We start from the raw sequence: 18589 nt of genomic DNA, 5'->3' as shown, positions 1-18589 counted from the left end.
GATTCTTCCTCTTCAGCTCAACTTCTAAATGCTGAGTGTGCCAGGACACAGCAGGACCCTCCTCATTCCCCTCTGCTCTTGTTCTCTCCTCTCCTCTTGAAATTTTGTCCTCAGATGCTTTCCTATGGTAGCATGGATTTAAATACCACTTCTGTAATGGCCATCTCTATGTTTTCAGCCCTGTTCTCTCAATTAGACTCCAAACTGGCATGTTCTACTGCCTTTCTGACTTACCCTCTTAGATGCCTCTAATAGGCATCAAAAATTCAATGTGATTAAATAGAACTCTTGATTCCTAGCTTCAAATCTGTTCTTTGTTCAGTTTCCTTCATTTTTTTTTGTAAATGGCACAATTTACCTATGTGTCCAAGCCAGATATGCAGGAATCATCATTTCTCTTTCCTCCACATCAGATCAATCAGCAAATCCTGCCAGCCCTGCCTCTAAAATACATCTGCTTCTCTCCCACTCCACTGCTTTGGCTGAAGTCTAGGTCACCATCATTTCTTGCTTGGATTATTGTGATAACTCTTAACTTCAATTCTCTGACCTTTCTTTCCTCTCCCTTTCATTCTTCATATAAGAGCAGCCAGAGTGATTAAAAAAAAGAAAAACATAAATCGGACATTGTGACTTCCCTCCTTAAATTGTCTCAATGGCTTTCTACTGCACTTCAAATAAAAGACAAACTTTTTTTCATAACCCATATATCTATACATATCTTGTCTCTACCCAACCCTCAAACTATTTTAATTTCCCAGTGCTTCACTTTCTTTCTGTTCTCACAGGAACCAGGTTTGCTATACCTTTGACCGTCTATGTGTATTGTTATCAGAGTTTATCTTATTACTTATTTGTTTGCTTGATTTTTTTAAAAAAAGTTTTCCCCCATTAGGATGTAACATTCATAAGATCAGAACCTTATCTATCTTATTCATGTTCTGATTCAGGAAAAATAAGAGGGGCAGCTGAAAACACTGTCTTCTCTAGTTTCAAAGTGGTTCATAGTTAATGCTTTTGTAGTAGCTTGCTGTTTTAGATTTCGCACGTGAAGTTAAAATTATGGCTAGAAAAGTGACTCATAGGACTGATATTATAAGTACATAAAATGTGAAATTGATCATTTTGGTTTTGATGACAAATGCCCTTGTTTCAATATTTGTTTTATTGTCACCATGCTCTGAATTTGACCATCAGTAAATATAGGTAGGATTGTGGTAGGGATAGAGTGAAAAAGAGGGATAAAAGTAAACAAAATTGTTAAGCTTTATGGGTTCATTATATTTTAGTAATAATTAGGGAAATCTTTTACTAAGTGACATTTTTGATAGAGAAAAATAAGTGGGGAGAAGAGGAGAGCGGTAAGTTCCAGATGTGTTTGGTGAAGGACAGAGGCAGAACTCTCTTTCGAGGGAAAAAGAATACAGAAAAGAGAGGAAAAGAGAGATCCTGATAGCTTCACCTATATCATATTTAGTGTTAAATCTACATGCAGCTATTCAGTTATGAAACAGTATAAATCAAAAATAGTCTTCACTGAATATACTTAAAATAACAGTTAATGTCATGTTTAGCCAAAGTTTTCATTATGTTCTGTTTATAAAAAGCAAAGAATTTCACAATTAATGAGATGTTGATTTTTATTTTCTGGTAACAAGATGCCATATTTTGAAACTACAATTTATAATGCACTATGAAATAGAATAGTTACTATGTCCATGAATTCTGTCCCGGTTTGTTTGTATAAAGTCATTGTCAGAATTTTCATTGATTTATTTTAATTCAAAAATGTCATTGTGATGATTATTTCAGAATTTGATTCATCCTTGTTAACTTTCTGTTTTTAAATATATTCCATTTTTGCTTGCAATAAGTTATTTTGAATGAAGCTGATCTAGTGAAAACATTGTGCTCTGATGGTCTTGACTGTCACTCTTGAGTAATCTTGATCTTAACCTCCAGTCAAGCCTTCATTATCAGCATTCCATAAAATCTCTCTCATCAAGGTTACTTATGGTCTCCACATTGCTGAATCCGTCTGGCAATCTCAGGTCTCATCTTTCTGAATTCCCCAGCAGCATTTGACAGCATGGAACATTCTCTCCATTTTGAAATTCTTCTCTTGGCTTCTGAATTTCTTCAGTGTCTCCTCCTTAGTTTCTTCAGCCAGACCCTCTCCTCTCCTTTATTGAGTTCCAAATTGTGGGCCACCCCAGAGCTCAATTCTCAGGCACCTTCTTTACCAAATATTCAGTGATCTTAGCTGGTATATGCATACAAACTATTTATATCCTGATGATTTCCCATAGTTATTGTTCCATCCCCAGTCTTCCTCTTAACTTAAGACCTGCTTGAGAACTCTTTTTAGAAATAAAAAAAGTTCCGAAAATTTAAAACACCCGAAACAGAATCCTTGATTTTCACTCTAAAACCCACTCTTCTTTGTGAGTTCCTCATCTCTGTGAATGACAATGCCATTTACCTAGTTTCTTGGGTCAAATATCTCTGCAATTATCTTTGTCTCATCTTTTTCATAGCCTACATGTAATTTATTGTCAAATTCTGTCTCACCTCAATTCAAAATATATTTTAAAAGGTCCACTTCTTATCAACTCCACTGCTACCACTCTAGTTGAAAGCAACCTCATTGTCACTGAGATTGGAACAGCTGCCCCTCTGCTCTTCTGTCTGAGGCCCTCCCCAGGGTCTATTATCTACCTTCCAGATTGAGAGAGGCTTTAAATATGTCAGATCTTGACTTGTCCCTCCCAGTTTGAAATACTTTATGACTTCTTATACTTTGGATGAAATCTGAACTTCTTTCTATGGTTCCTAAGGCCCCAGAAACCTGTTCCTTGTCCTGCTAATCTCTTCATCATCATCCTGCTCCCACTCTCCCTGTGCTCCCTACTCTCACCAAAATCATTCACTTCCTATTCTTTGAAGAAGTCCAGCACGCTAGTACTTCAGAGCTCCTGGGCATGCCGTTCTCTCTGCCGTCTCTCATTACATCATGTCTCTACTCACACGTCGCAACCACAGAAAGGTTGATTTCTCAAACCTCTATAAAATATCAGACTCTCTCACTCTTTACCTTCTTGCCCTATTTTTTCTACATAGTCTGTATCATCAACTGAAATTGTATCTCATATTTTTTTAAAAAAATCATACGCTTATTTCTTAGCTTGTTGATTGTGTGCCTTCCCTACTACAATACAAGCTTCAGAAGAGCAGGGACTTTGTTTTGCTCATTGGTTTGTTCCTGGCATTTAGCTCATTGTCTGGTACTTAATAGGTCTACATAAATATTTATTGAATTAAAGAATGAATGATTTATATTTAGGAAGAGAAGAATTGTGCACATGTGATCTCTGCAGGACCTCACAGAGAGATGTCAACACGGTGAATCATAATGGTTATCTGAGTGTCATGCTATTAGGGCAGGTATAAAAAAAGCTTGAGGGTGACTGGCTATATAAGGGGAACATCCCTTTGAGATATAAGAGCCTGGGTTGTCACTCTTCCGTGCACCAGAATATACTTTGTGGCTTTCTGAAAGGTATGCACACCAGACGTCTGCCCCAGATGTTCCGATTCAGAGGTTTAGAGTGAATTCACACTAATGTAGTTCTTTTCAGTTGAAGTCCCCAAAAGCAGAGCTTGAGATAGGGATTTTGGTGCATATTATTTACTGTGAGGATGCTTACAGGTTTAAAAAGGGAGGAACTCAGAATGGGGAGCTGAGCAAGAATGTGGTTCCAGGAAATCTGGCTTTGGCCTGATGCACGCAGCAAGGCTCTGTATCATAAACTACACCATAAAGTTCTTTCCTCCTTGAGGTAAGAGACAAGTATCAGTCAGTCATTGATCTTAGGCTGACTAAGTGTGGCGAGGTCACTTTCCAAGCAATGTAGCTCTCCTCAGTGGAGGGCAATTCTCTATAGTGGGAGCTGAGAACCATTAGCAGTCAACACACAGCAGTTGGAGGAGGCACCTGTCCCTCCTCCATAGAGAAGGGAAACTGGACAAACCACCACAGTGTCTTCTACGGTTGGATAGAAAGGGGCTAATTGTGCCACACAAACATTCATTCATTCGACATATTTATTGTGGTCAGTTATGGGCCAAATATATATATTATCATTTGCTGAGATTTAATGATGAACAAACATGGTCCCTGAAGCATTTATTGGGAGAAACAGAAATATTCATCACATAAACATGCAATCATAATGAGATACTAAATTATCATTCCAAATAATTAATTGAAGCAAGATTGTAGAAATAAGTCCATGATATTGTATAAGTAGGTAATGGTTTCCCATAAATTGTTCTTGCTGTAACTCTTAGAAAGATTGTATAAATTTTTTTATCATAGAAATCATTATTTAATGCCAGCTGTATGTTAATCAAATAATTACTGGGCATTATTTGAAAACTCAAATAGAATTAAAAATATGTTTCAGCCTGGAAACCATGTTAGTATACAAGTCCTATACTTGATCATTGTTCAAGACACAAGATGATTTTCTCTTAATGGGAACTGAAGCAGAGGAAAAGTAAGAATAAATTTTTTTAAATGCAACTAAAGTCTTGGGTCAGATGCTAATTCTTTTTTTCTTTTAGACATTATCCCCCTAATTCCTCTCCATGACTGGCCAAGCAAGGCAAGAACAAGAACAAGAGCTGTGTGAGAAGCCGAACCTTGTTATCATAAAATATTCATGTTCACAGACTACTCACAATCTGCTATTCTCTGCGGAGGCTAAAATTTCATTGATGTTATTCATTTGATATGAAATGTTCACCATTATAAGGCTGGAATAACTATGTTTAAAAATAGCAACATTTAAGGGACCAAAAAAACTATCTGAATACATAGATACAATACAGATCATTAAATTCCAAGCAAAATTTGATAATTCAGCACTGAGGGTAAGAGATACCAATAAAGTACAAAAGGAAAACTTGTATTTATTCATTAAATTATTAGAAAGGAAGACACAAAAACTTTTTAAATGACCAGTAAATTGGATACAATTAAATATCTACCTGTAGCTCCTGCTTTTGTCTAAAACTCTATTTCATCTTTTAAAAACATCTTTGCATAGTGCTATGGAAGCTACTGTACTGAAAAGTAAACCAGTTAATGAAGAACATAACACATGCCAGTAAAATAGTATTTCTTAGTTTCTTTAACATAAAGCAAAATTTCTAAGAAATTCTGTTGAAATTCTGAAGTGTCACCAAAACCTCTCTTTAGGAGAATGTGATGTCAGAAGAAACAATAAAGCTTATTTTCAGTCATTCTGTTCATACCTCAAATCCCTGTGGTCTTCCTAGACTCTCTTTAATGTGTTTCCATGCAACAAGAATCTCTGACACAGACACACTTGTCGCCTTGACATCTGTGGGAGCAGCACTGGGTTCTGTATGAAGGAAAATAAACCACAATTATAAAAAGTTTATGTCCATCAAAGTATTGTGCCTGAGTCTGTCAGGTGTTAAATTCATCTTACCTTATTTTTGAAATGAAGTGCTGTGGTAGTTATAAAATACACAACAAAATATAAAGGTATTCCTTTTGGATTTCTATACTTGGGTCAAATCTCATCAATACCTTACCAATGACAAATGACAAATCTAGCAAGACAGGCAAAGACATTAATCCTTGGATTAGCTAAGACATTTCTGGGGAACTTAAATTTTCTGCCAGTCTAGCATAATTCCTATAAAAATGGACTATGGAGTCAGTGTTTGCTTTTTTTTGTTGTTGCACTGCTGTTGCTTTTGGCCTTAAAACATTTATTTAGCTATTTATTTACCTTTGGGTAAGTTGTTTTTCTCTTTCTAAGCCCTAGTTCCCTCATCTATAACATGACTGTAATGAGAGTATTTATCTCATAGATTTAAAGGTTGGCTTTAATTAGAATGTATATATAAAATATTTAGTACTGTGCTTGGCATTAAAAATGTTTGTTCACAAAATACCATATTATTATTATTTTATTTTTTATTCTGTGCATCTAAATTTTTATTCTGTGTATCTAAATTTCATTAGATACTTTTTGTTGTTCCAACCACAAGACTACATTTTCATGATTATATAAGGAATATGTTACGAATCATGATATTTAAAAGGCATGCATTGACTTTTAAGACAGGTGCAGGTGGGAAAGAAAAGTCCCCGAAGGGTTCAGTGCTGTGGCTCAAAACCACCTTTTCATTTGTTTCTACATTCAGTGACCTTTCACACTATTTTTTTTTTGAAATACACAATTTCTGACTGGCATCCATCAAAAGGTGTACTTTATTCAAGGCTGCACTTGATGTGAGGAACAAAATATTTCTAGTGTTGACATGGCTGAATCATAAATACTGTGTCACAAACACAAGTTAAATGAAAATGGCAGAATAAAGGCCATACATTAGTTCAAACAGTTCTGTACAAAGTCTATTAAAATTCTACCCCATAAAAATGTTACAGATTTTGGTACTAACCCCTTATCACTGATTAGAGTTGAGCTTCATCTATGAATTTTTTTTTTCAATTTATGGAACCATATAGCAAAGATTGAGTTCTAAATAAAAATATTAAGAGGCAAACATTGAAGACATAATCATTTTCTGAGGTCTTTCCTTTTCTAAAAGAAGCTAGTCATACATGTGTCTGGAACGCTTTTATATATTATTAATTGAAATATATCAGTCAAAAATATCTACCCTGTTACTGCAAAAGGAGCCTGCAAAAGACTTGGTTGGTCCACCTTTGCACCAAGCAATGATTTTCTTTTGGCCAAACCTTTGTTAAAAACACTTGCTATAATTGTGTCATCTCAAAGTGCTTTGGCAAATTCACTTTAATTTTTACACAGAAGCTGACATTAATTCCTGCCATGGTATAAGTTGAAATTTCTCATTCTGTCACCTTTTGAATATTTTTTATTATTTTCTTTTGCTCCGTGGTTTCCCTCATCTCACTTTCCAACTCCCTATTATTTGTGCATCTATCCAATTTAAAACATGCATTCTGGAAAAATCTTCTATCTTATTCTAAATTCTGATTACCAGACTTGCAATGGACATTTTCCTCATGCTATTTAGTGGGAGTTAAAATTCTTGATTTTGCAAGTAAATGAAAGAATGTTGATGTTTCTGAGGTGTGTACAACTTGATCTCTGGGATTTAGGATACAGTTTATTTGAAAGGAAACCACACTTTGAATATCGTTTGCTATTCAGTAGCAGTTTTACTTCTCTTCAGAATAAATGCATTGCAGAGATTTGTGTGCCAAATGCCTTCTTTCAGCTTTTATATTGCTGAAGCAATTACATCTTTGTCAAAGAAGATTGCAGGGGGATAAATAATTTCAGAAGCACAAAACATGTGGTGGGGTAGCAACCTTTCCATATCTCTTTATCTCCAAAGAAAGGAATTATTTCTCTATCAACTTTCAGTAGTACTGTACAAGTTTAAGTATTTCTCAAATAGAAAGTTTAAAAAATGTTAAAGTAAATAAAAATGTTCAGGAACCTGCCTCTCAAACAAGCACCTTAACTTTTATTTAAAAGCTCTAAGGATTTTAAATCAGGGTGATACCACACCTACATTTCACATTTGCATTTTGGGGAGCTGCATGTTATAATTTCGTATAACTGAATGACAGTGAATCAATCAAACAAGAACTGAAGAATCATTTTAATTTTTTTTCACCCTCTTAATCTAATCAAGTGTGTCCAGCCTTGGCCCAGGACAGCTTTGAATGTGCCCCCCCCCAAATTTGTGAACTTCTTAAAGCATTACGAGATTTATTTTTTTTTTTTTTTTTTTTTTTTTTTTTTTTTTTTTTTTAGCTAATCAGCTATCGTTAGTATTAGTGTATTTTATGTGTGGTCCAAAACAATTCTTCTTCTTCCAATGTGGCCCAGGGAAGCCAAAGATTGAACATCCCTGAATGGTATCAGAAGTTGATCTATGTTGACCTGAATTAGACATTTCAGCATGTAAAAATAGTGACCTCTGTCAGATTTTCCCAGAAATTTTAGTATGTACTATTTATACCCAAGTGAACATTTTCAACTGGGTCAAAAATTGGTCTGCAGACACAAGTAGCTAACTGGATCACAGAACATCTGGCTTGCATTGAAACTGGCCATTCGCTTTGGGCATCCCATTGTAACTGAATGATGGAAAGTTGCAAATGGAAAGGACTCTAGAAGTCACTTGGCTCCAAAGTCACAAATGCAGGGGCAGTGGGTATTTAGTCATATTTTGTTTGTCTACATCATGTGTTAGATTAATTTAAGCCAACATTTGAAAATAAGAATTTCTGGCTTCTTTTGGGGGATAAAAGGAGACAGTATGAAGCCTGAATTCTTGAGTGTTGGCCGATGAGGGTTAGTGGTGGACTCCCTCAGTCTGGGCATGTGCTTCTACATATGCCAGAGTTCCTCCCACTCACAATTGTCTCACACAAGGGGTACTTTATTGTTTTTATTTCTTACCTCACTCCTATGTGCTTTGGAGTAATGGACCTGTTTTAAATCCATGCTCTCATTTTGCAGATTAGAAAAGTAAAACGTACAGAGGTTAATTTATCCAGACTCTACTTTCAGCTGTGAAAAAGCTAGAACTTGGGTCTCAAATGCTCTTTCCTCTGTTTTTAAATTGGCATAAAGAAAGAGGCTGGCTCATTCTTCATCTCCTAGAGACCATTTTAAGTCACAGAATAAGTTTTACAGAAAACATAGATAGTTCCTTCTTTTGTTGCCTGATTGCTTCCAAATAACTGACAGAGGAATGGATAGAATAAGATTAGAAGTAAACAAAAAAGAGGCAAAATAGATGTGGGGATAACTCAAAATACTAATAATTGCCATTTATTGAGGCTCTGCTGTGTTCCAAACCCTGTTCTTATTTCTTTCCATGTCTTAGTCTTCCCAACAACCATATTACTACTACTAGCATTTTTCAGATGAAGAAATCAAGCAGAAGAGAGGTTAAGCTACTTACTCAAGATCCCACAGCTGCTTAAATGTGGAGGGAGGATTTGAATACAGGTAGTCAGGCCCTGAGCACCACACTGTTCTGCTTCTGTGCCTATGTCTATGTTACACTTACCTGATGCTTTTTCCTTTTCTATTTCTCTCTTTCCCCTTGCCGCTCCACATCTAACTTCTCTCAAGAATGTTTGTGTTGGGCTTCCCATTTGGGCTATTTCTAGATCTTGCCAGAAACCATCTAGACCCCCGTCATCACCCACTTAACCCTGCCACAGGCTCACTATTAACTCCTTTGATTCCTGTTTCACTGACTCCTTGGTAATTTTGAACCATAGCTGCACAGCTCCTCCTCAGTCATGTCACATTCAGGCATCTCTAAAACTCTCCTGATCTCTAAATCACAGTATGTTTTCTGCCACTCTCACTCCCATCTATTACACTGGGGTAATTGAATAAAAGTTTAGAAACTTATTTCTGAGACTGTACTAGCATTATATCTAGTGGAATCAAAGACTTAGAGGGAAACCTCTTTTTTTTTCTGTTACTTGTGATGATATTAATTAGGCCATGGCTAACTCCTTCACTGTAATCTTGGGATATGTAGTGGACAGGTTGATTGATATGTTTGTTTCTGATAGATTAAAAATGTTGAACAGCATTACCATGTTCATGAATTTTGATGATACATTTGTATTAAGTGACTTAGCAGTTGGAGTTCTTCATGTAATATGGGGGTATGTGCTTGTAATATTGATTATACATCTGACTTTCCAAGAGATCCCTTCCCAAGAGACCCTTAGAGCAACAGCATTAATCAAAAGAGACTTCAATAAACTCCTTGAGAGAAAGGGTATGGTTTCATTATTTAAAAATTCAGTGAAGACAGCTGTAGTTGAACTTTTATAGGCACTAATCCAAATAGATCATCTGGAAAAGACAGGAAATTATTTCTTGTATTTTACAACTAACATGTCAATTTATTAATTTTCAAGTTCACATAAATCCCACTGAGCTCAGTTGCAGCTAAGGATGGATCTGGAGAATACCACCTTAGGAATATTAGGTTTTAATTTGAGCTGTGGTAGCTCCACTTGCAATGAGATAATTGTCTATTATATTCTGCAAATGAGGACAGGCTTTTTAGGTTTAATAAATGTATGAGCAGGACATTTTTTTACAGATAAGGCAAAAGCCAAGAAAACTAGAAAGGATAAAGGATAAAGCGCATCACAAGTAAATAAATCTTTCAACCTATAATTAACTATGTCAATTTTTCTTCTGTTTTTCTATTAGGTTTAATTGAATGCTCCAGTTCTTTTCATTTCCGAAGTTATGGTGAGAAGAACTAAGTGGAAAATGGTATGTTTGAGTATTCATTATTTCTTGAAATGTGGAAGAAAAAGCCAATTTAATTTTTTATCTTGGAAAAAATTAATTTTTATCAGTTTTACCATGCATTTTGAGAACTTATTTTGAAACTTCACTCTTCTTTTTTTTAAAAAATGGAATTGTTTCCAAAATTAGCGTGTTGTATAGAATTATATCATACCCTAGAGGTCTGAAGTCAGGATTAGGAATGCACATAAACCTTGCTCGGTGTAAAGGGCAAAGATATTTGACACATGTACAGGGTACATGGACATCTTGGCAGGCAAATATCTCTTTTTCCAGGGCTTATGTCAGATGCTGCTTGGCACTGACAGAGTCATTAAGGGTTGCTTCTCTTGTGGCAACATTGAAAGATTTCAAAGGCTTACGGGTGTTAGCAGAAAAACCATTTGAAACTTTTTCTGACAGTACTCTAGGGCAATAGTAAACCTCAGAGTTGTGAGAGTTAAGGTCGTATCCCAAGTGATTTATTGATCAAGCATCAACATTTGCAAATGATTATTTCTTTGAAAAACATGTCAATTCAAGGTTTTCTCTAAAATAATGTAATTTTAATTGCATTCTGATACGCTTTATTGGGAGGAAAAGAAAGGGATAGAATGGAGAATGCACATACACACTTATAAAAGCATGTTCTGGGTATGAATGTCATCTATTATCCATGTTCCATTGGGAAATAGGTTGAGAAGTAGTACTGTAAGGTGTGCCTTGTAAGTTTTTCTGTTCTCTGCTTCCCTCCCAATAACATAAATTCTGGTAGCTGCATTTGACATTTTTCTTCCCAGCTTGGTGTCAGCTGTGAAAAGGTGGCTTTTTCACAGTGCTTAAGGCATGCATCTGGTAAACTTGAAAGGAAGAGGAGGAACTAAGCCCATAAACAGAAATAGTAAGGCAGTCTCCCTCCTCTTGCTCTTTACTGTATCTAAGAATGTGGAGGGATTTCAAGGTGATAAACAAGTGGATTGGGTTAATGGAAGAATAAGGAAGCAGGATTTGTCTTTTGGAGAAATACAATTTCGCTCAGATTAGTTGGGCTTTGGGCGAGAGTATAATGATAAAAGACACACTGTGAAGCTGTATGAACATCCATAGACACTGAGGGGAGAAACCTGCACTGGCAAGAGTATAATATATTATTTTACAAGTTTATTTCAGGCCTTTACTCTTTTTTAAAATGGTTTAATTTTTGAAATGCTCACTCCTTTTTAAGTAAAGCAAATTGCGAAGTGACTAAAAAAGGATGTTGGTTTCCCCTTTTTATTGTATAGCAAAAGTTGATCTATTATTGCTATCTATGTTAGGACAATTGTTACAAAGAATGTTTTATTTTAATCCACTTATTATTATTATTATTTTTTGAGACAAGGTCTCACTCTTTCACTCAGTTTGCAATGTAGTGAAGCCATCATTGCCATAGCCCACTGCAGCCTCAAATTCCTGGGCTCAAGTGATCCTCCTGCCTCAACCTCCCAATGTGTTGGGATTATAGGCATAAGCCACTGCTCCCAGCTAAAATAATGTTTTAGAATATAGAATAAATTGACAGGGTTTTAATTTTAGATTTGTATAGGATTCCAGAGATGTTCTATTTTGAGACCTTCATTTTTAAAGTGGAGGAAGCTAAGCCTCAGAGAGGTAAATAAACTGCCCAAGATGGTCTAGTTAGTGTGATCAGATTTGAACTCAGGTTAATGCTTTTCTTTTCCCTTGTCCTGCCTTTCTTGGTTGACACACTCTAATGATGCTAACACTTTACTCATATTTACATATAAAGTTCCACATTTGTAAACTTAATTAGTGAGCAAATGCCAAATATATGCTTGAATTTCAGTGTCAGAACAAAGGACTCTATCCAGATTTAATTTGCCTAATATATTTCATATTTCAGTTGATTAAAATAAATAAAGTGTTACATTACTATGAAATATGTTACAGGAATAACCTCAGTGTCTTTAAAAGAAAACATGCATATTTTCTATCTAGCTTGAAAGGGAAATTTCCAAAGGCAAGCCATTTCAAGTTTAAGAAAACACAATGTAAAAAAACCCATGGTGGCTGCTATAAATTAATTTCAAAGTAAAGGTTGACAAAGAAATTACAAAGCTGAATTTCTTAAAGGCAGCACTGTTGTTACTATACAAAGCTTGTTCACAAACTTCTCCAATTAATCTCTCATGCGACCTTTGGTGCTATGTAATTGATAATTAGGTTCCAACATTTTAAAAGGAAAAAGAATATGTACTTTCTGAATAACACATATACTTCAAAATAGATCTTTTGAGCAATAAATAATAGAAAATATCACTATTGTGTACATTCCTGATGAGGCAGTATAGTGTAGTAGTTAAAAAATGTGCTTTCCAGTCATATAGACCTGGTGAAAATCCTAGCTCTGTCACTTACTATCATTTCTTGTAACTGTCACTTACTGGTGTGAATTTGAGCATGTTACTTAACCTCTCTGAGGCTCAGTTTCCTGAAATGTAGATTAAGGCTTGAGATTCCAATTTCATATTTGGTTTTAACCTTTACATTAGATAACATAAGTAACATGGTATATGGACTTTATCTGAAAACACATCAGAAATCTGAGATGCTAAGTGCAATTGATATCTCATCAGAATACCTGTAGTTCCTTGCCATTACTTGATTCTTCAATTCCCTGGTTATTCTTATGCTAAGATAAACTTTCTGATTCTGCTTTAAAATTTGGCTCTATATTATAAAAATATGAGGCAGCTTACTATTGAAAAACTACATCTTCCATAAATCAAACATTATCTTTGTTTTAAAATATTCACATGACTATATTTATATCCCCCCGTGAAGCTCATAGCTTCATGGGGGGATATAATAATTAATTATGGATAATACTCTTGAGCTGTTCAAGTCCTACATGTGGGCACAGAGGAAGTATAAGGGTTAGTTTATATTTACCACACTTATTGGTATGGGGAAAGTGAATGCTGCCTTTGGTGGAACATTTTCTCAGTCATTTGTAAATTTAGGAAACAAATCTGTTTTTTCCTTTTCTTATTTTTTTCCCCCACTTGTAAGGTTAACTGAAATCCTGAATTTGAATAAAAGAAGGACTAAGAGGAAAAGCTAACTTTAGGGGGCTAGATCTATTATTATACTTTCACCCAGAAAATTGCATTTTTATATTAAAACTTGAAACAACTCAGTATCTTTGATGTAGGAAGCAGGGTTTCCACTGTAGCTCTATCATGTATTGAGTATAACCACTTTTCAGTTTACTCATCTGTAAAATAAGTATATTGTCTACTCGGTACTGCCGACCTACGAGTTCTATCTTGTGAATTAAACATGGTCATGCATATGAAGGCAGCATGTTATACAAAAATCAAGGAGTTAGTGGTTAGACAAACCTGGATTTAATTCTCAGTTACAAGCAGTGTAACCTTTAGCACGTTCTTTAACTTTTCTGAAAGTCAATTTCTCTTTCTACATAACGGAGGCAATAATGTCTATTTCATAAGATTTCCATAGGATTTAATGATGTGTTTGAAAAGCTTCCAAGAAAAAGCCCTGTCTGAAACTTCTTTATTAGTACAGTGCTTTATGCATAGGGTTAGAAATAAATATTTATTTGTCACATAAATGAAGCATTTATTTAAATCTACTTTACATATATATTGAAAAATATAAGAGTATCTAAATTTCAAACCAAAGAGGATTGGCTTAATGTCCACCCAGAGAAAGGAATACACTGCAGGGATTACTGATATTGTTGTTTTCATGGATATATGTTTGCCATATATTGTTAGGATGTGAAAAACATAAAGCAACATATGTGGAATAATCAACTTTTAATTTAAAAAATTTAAAAAAGTTTGGAAAATATATATCCAAAAAGTTTAGTGAGATTATGAATGAGTTTATTTTGCCTTATTTGTATTTTCTAATATATGTACAAAAGTGTCTGATTATTTGTATAACAAAGTAAAATGTTAAATAAAAATAACAGGAATAAAAAAACTGACCTCCTTCAGCTGAACAGATGACCACAATTTGACTAAAAGGCCCATCTCCTTTATTGTTATAAACGCCAACTTTCACTTCAAAGGGAGTAAGAGGAGGGACACTTTCATCTCGATAAATGAATTTGGAAGCTTCAGAGGATGTCACCATTTTTTCCTTCCAGCCACGTGTTCCATTGGGTCTGAAAGCCACAATATAGCCGAAGCCTTCCCCATTCTGAAACTCTTCAGATACTGGCTAAAGAAGAAAAATATAATTAATTATCAGCAAAATGATTGATTAAAAATCCACTTTCTCCAAATTCTTAACTAAAAAAAAATTATAGATAGCTAGAGAAAGGGAGAATCTCAAATCTTTATACTACATTGGAAGCCAAAATAGTACAATCACTTTGGCACTTCTTTGAAAGTTAAAAAGCTTTAAAGGTAAAAGAAGAAAAATTGTATCAGTTGAAATGTACAAAAACTCTCAAGAGAATTGAAAACTTTTGAAGTGAAACAAATTTGCTCCAATTAGTCATGTATATGAAATGAAGATCTTTGGATTAACATGTTGGGGAAAATTGTCCTATGGTCTGGTGGTCGGGAATATCTTGTCACTGGTAATGCTCTGCAGAACTCTTTAGACCACAAAAGTAAGATATAGTGATGTTAAAACCTTTTTTGTAGTGTGCTTTGCAATTGCTTTTATGGTTACTGACATGAAAAAGTTGGACTATGGTATTCAAGAAGCTTCTTGTGCTACATGGCTTAGATTTAAATTGGTTACATGGGCTTCAACTGCACACCATAGAAAGGAGTAATTGTGATTGACCAGTCAATGTGGAAAAGTTACCAGCCACTGTCTAGCACAGTGCTTCACACACAGTAGGTACTCAATAAATATTTGCTAAGTAGTTTTTTTCCTTGAATTTTGATATGAAGAAAAGCCATGTATTGAGTGGTGGCAAAGAGAGAAAGCCCATTATATTAAAGCTTACATGGAAAGGCAATTCTATTTAGAGAGATCTGGTCTCAGTGAAGGTCAGCTATTGGAAAGTTAATACCTCTGTAGACATCAAAAAAATATGAAGTTTTATCGAAGAAAAGGGGGAATGGACAAAAAAATAGGACAGATGATGTGCTCATGGAATAATTCTTACTGGAAAAAGAGATCTCTGTACATGTTCTCATTGTTCTTAGAGATTGTCAAGGAGTTGCTCTATTTACTCTAACAGGCATTTCCATTTCTATATATTCTAAGATCTCTGTGAGCTAGTTACATTTAATAATAAGGTTATTTCACATCAAAAAAGGAAGGTGGCTTCATGGAAAACAAATGTACTCTTCACACCCCCTCCCCCTTCATCTCCACTATTTTTCCTTGACAAATGATACTTTGGAGGCATATGATGAGATAGATAAAATGACACAAATTTTGTAATCAAAGTCACAATTCCGTTTATTAGGAAAATATGTAACAGTGCCTCAGTTTCATGATTTGTAAAATGAAGAAAATAATTCCAACTGATAAGACTGTTGTATGGGTTAAATGAGATAACCTGGGTAAAGTGGCATTTATTCAGCAGTGGTTCATTCCTTCCTCCCACTGTTTTCAGCCTCTAAGTGAATCAAGTGGACTGCTTAATCATAAAATAATTAAATATCACACTAAGCCAAACAAACACGTGGAGTAATTTGTGAGAGGATGTGTTTTTCTTACCTCCCAGGCAATGACTAACTCATGCCTTCTTCCACTTCTTCCGCTTACATTGGTGGGTGCTGTCTTCGGAACTGTGGATAAAAATGGGTGGAGAGTGAGGAGAAAAAGAACTCCCAACCTACGTTGGATAAAATCCTGAAATAAGTCAGAAGTTTGTTTGAAGTGAGAATGGTCATATTAAAGATTAAAACAAAATATTGGTGACAGAAACACCCTGCTTTCAAATCTATGTGGCAGATTTTGATACACTTTTTTTTTCATGACCACTTATTGCACCATGCCTCTTGAAAATGCTCTGTGGTAGCGATTTCTAAATAATAACACTATAGTTAAGAACATCTAATAATGATTAGGTAAATTTTGTCCTTAAAATTGTTCACTTTTCTCCTCTTTGCTAATGACGTGACTCTTTTTTGTTATCCCGGGGCTTGCAGAGCCACTGAAAAATCCACAGGTCAAGATTAGCATTACTGCCTTACCAGAACCCCCAGGAAGCTTCAGTACTTTTTTTTGTTGTTGTTGTTAAACCTTAGCAACAATTCCATGGAGTGAGAAACTACTTAAATGAATAAACATTTTAAAAAATCTGTCAAGAATGAATCTCTCTGCAAACTGAAAAATTTATAGGCAACCAGTGAAACTTTTTCAAATGAATAACTATTAAAAGAATAAATGTGTCAAAGGAATAAATTTCCCCTTCATTGCACCAAACCACAAAATCTGCAGTTGAAAGGGAACATTTTCAAATGAAGAACTTTTAAATGAAGAAAACTATTAAAAGAAATCATTTTACAGGCTATGAGCCTGCATTAACAATTTTACACTTCAGCGTTGCCTTTCTATTCTGGCATATCATTTTTAAACGATATTGATATACTCATAAACAATAAATTCACTCCTGTATATTACTTACTTGAAATGAAAGGCTATTAATTACTGGTAGGTATTCACACAGCCTTTTATACACCAGAAAAACTGAAGTGGAATTTATATACTCCTGGAAAGGAAGAAAACAAATTCTCCTTGGGCCAGAAAAGAGGGTGAGCAAAACCTGTGAATATATAATTGGCTCCATTGAAATAAATAACCTTCATTTGTCAGGGTCTACGTTTCAGTATCGTTTGGCCCTTTTCTCCATGAACACAATTCTCTTGCTCAGGCACGTGCAGCTGCTACCAATATAGGATTATGCAGCAGCAGTTACTAATCTTTATTCTTTCACTGTTACATACATACTGAGGATTATTCATATGTGGAGTTCATCTCACGGATTCCCTCAGAATTGCATGGAATTGGATACCCTTTTTTTCTCTCATTCAAGAAATCACATGGAATTCAACTGAGAAAAATGGCGCAATTAGAGCAATAACTGTAAATATGACCTAATTTATATGAACAGCAAACAAATCATTTATTGAGTTACGTATTAGTAGTCATAGTTGTTGCCACATGTAACAGACTGTGACATATCAGTATGCCTTATAACCATGTCTGAAAAACCACTGTTATGTAGTATTAGTCTAAATTTATTTTCTGCTCAATGTTATGGGTAAGACACACAAGAATGGAGCTAGTTTAACTGTATATGTAAAAGGACAGGGATCCAAATTTTCAAATATTCCCTTTTTTGCTAATCTCAGACTTCTGAATATTATGACCATCAAAGCATAGTCAAATAAATAGTGGATAAAAGATATTAATAATTTACTGATATCATGCCATTACTGCTTCTCTTAGTATTATTGTTTTATTAAATGTATATACACACACATACACACACACATACACTCCTCACATTTATCTCTGAAAACTCACATTTAAATAACATTATTGGTAATGTATACCAGACCCAGTACTTCGTCTATTAAATTGGACTAAATCTGTACTCTAAATTTAGGGCTTTGAATCCTCTTCTTTGAGGACATCATTCCTATGATCGTAAGTTTCTGTGGAAAGACTAGGCATTGAAGATCCTTTTCTACTTTGTTCAACCCTAAAACATCATCTAAAAAAAAAAGGATGCTCAGAAACTCTAGATTACAGTTTTAGAGTAGGCTCTAGGCTCTCTAGTGAACATCTAGAAGCCTATTTAAAAGATATTAATAGAATAAAACAAAGTAACTATTTGAAATCAAAACTGTTGAAGCTTCGGTAGTATTGTTTCACATCCACTGATACTTTTATTTTTAAAAAAACAATTTACCAATTTAGATTTTTTAAAGTTTTAACTTTGTGAGTAAAAAATTAAAAAAAAACAAGTGAACATTTTGGGGAAAATTTCCATTTTGAGAAACTAAGAAAGCAAAAGAGGGCTTTCTTCTATGATTTGATTCACTTCTATTTAATTCATTTTTTGAAAGTACTCTATGTGATTTCAAATTTCAACTAATGATCTAAGTTTTAAAAACATTTGTTTTACTACTTGAAATCAGGTCCGTGAGGTTTTCTTACTGCTGCTAATTTATTTTCAAGACAAGATAGCCCATCTTCAACTT

General features: G+C 34.7%; 1 protein-coding gene across 1 annotated transcript in view; it reads right to left on the bottom strand.

Annotated features, from left to right (window-relative positions):
* Positions 1-18589, bottom strand: part of CNTN5 (contactin 5) — a 1328674-nt gene that overhangs the window by 45100 nt on the left and 1264985 nt on the right. Inside the window, exons 19-21 of the mRNA XM_034933581.3 lie at positions 16095-16165; positions 14396-14630; positions 5320-5429 (exon numbers count right to left, since the gene is read on the bottom strand). Of these exons, the coding sequence (XP_034789472.3) occupies positions 5320-5429; positions 14396-14630; positions 16095-16165 (416 nt within the window). The remainder of the gene's footprint in view (positions 1-5319; positions 5430-14395; positions 14631-16094; positions 16166-18589) is intronic.

Source organism: Pan paniscus, chromosome 9, assembly GCF_029289425.2.
Source record: "Pan paniscus chromosome 9, NHGRI_mPanPan1-v2.0_pri, whole genome shotgun sequence".
NCBI classification, from domain to species: domain Eukaryota; kingdom Metazoa; phylum Chordata; class Mammalia; order Primates; family Hominidae; genus Pan; species Pan paniscus.
The sequence above is the reverse complement of the archived record's forward strand: the minus strand, read 5'-3'. Positions and strand labels throughout refer to the sequence as shown.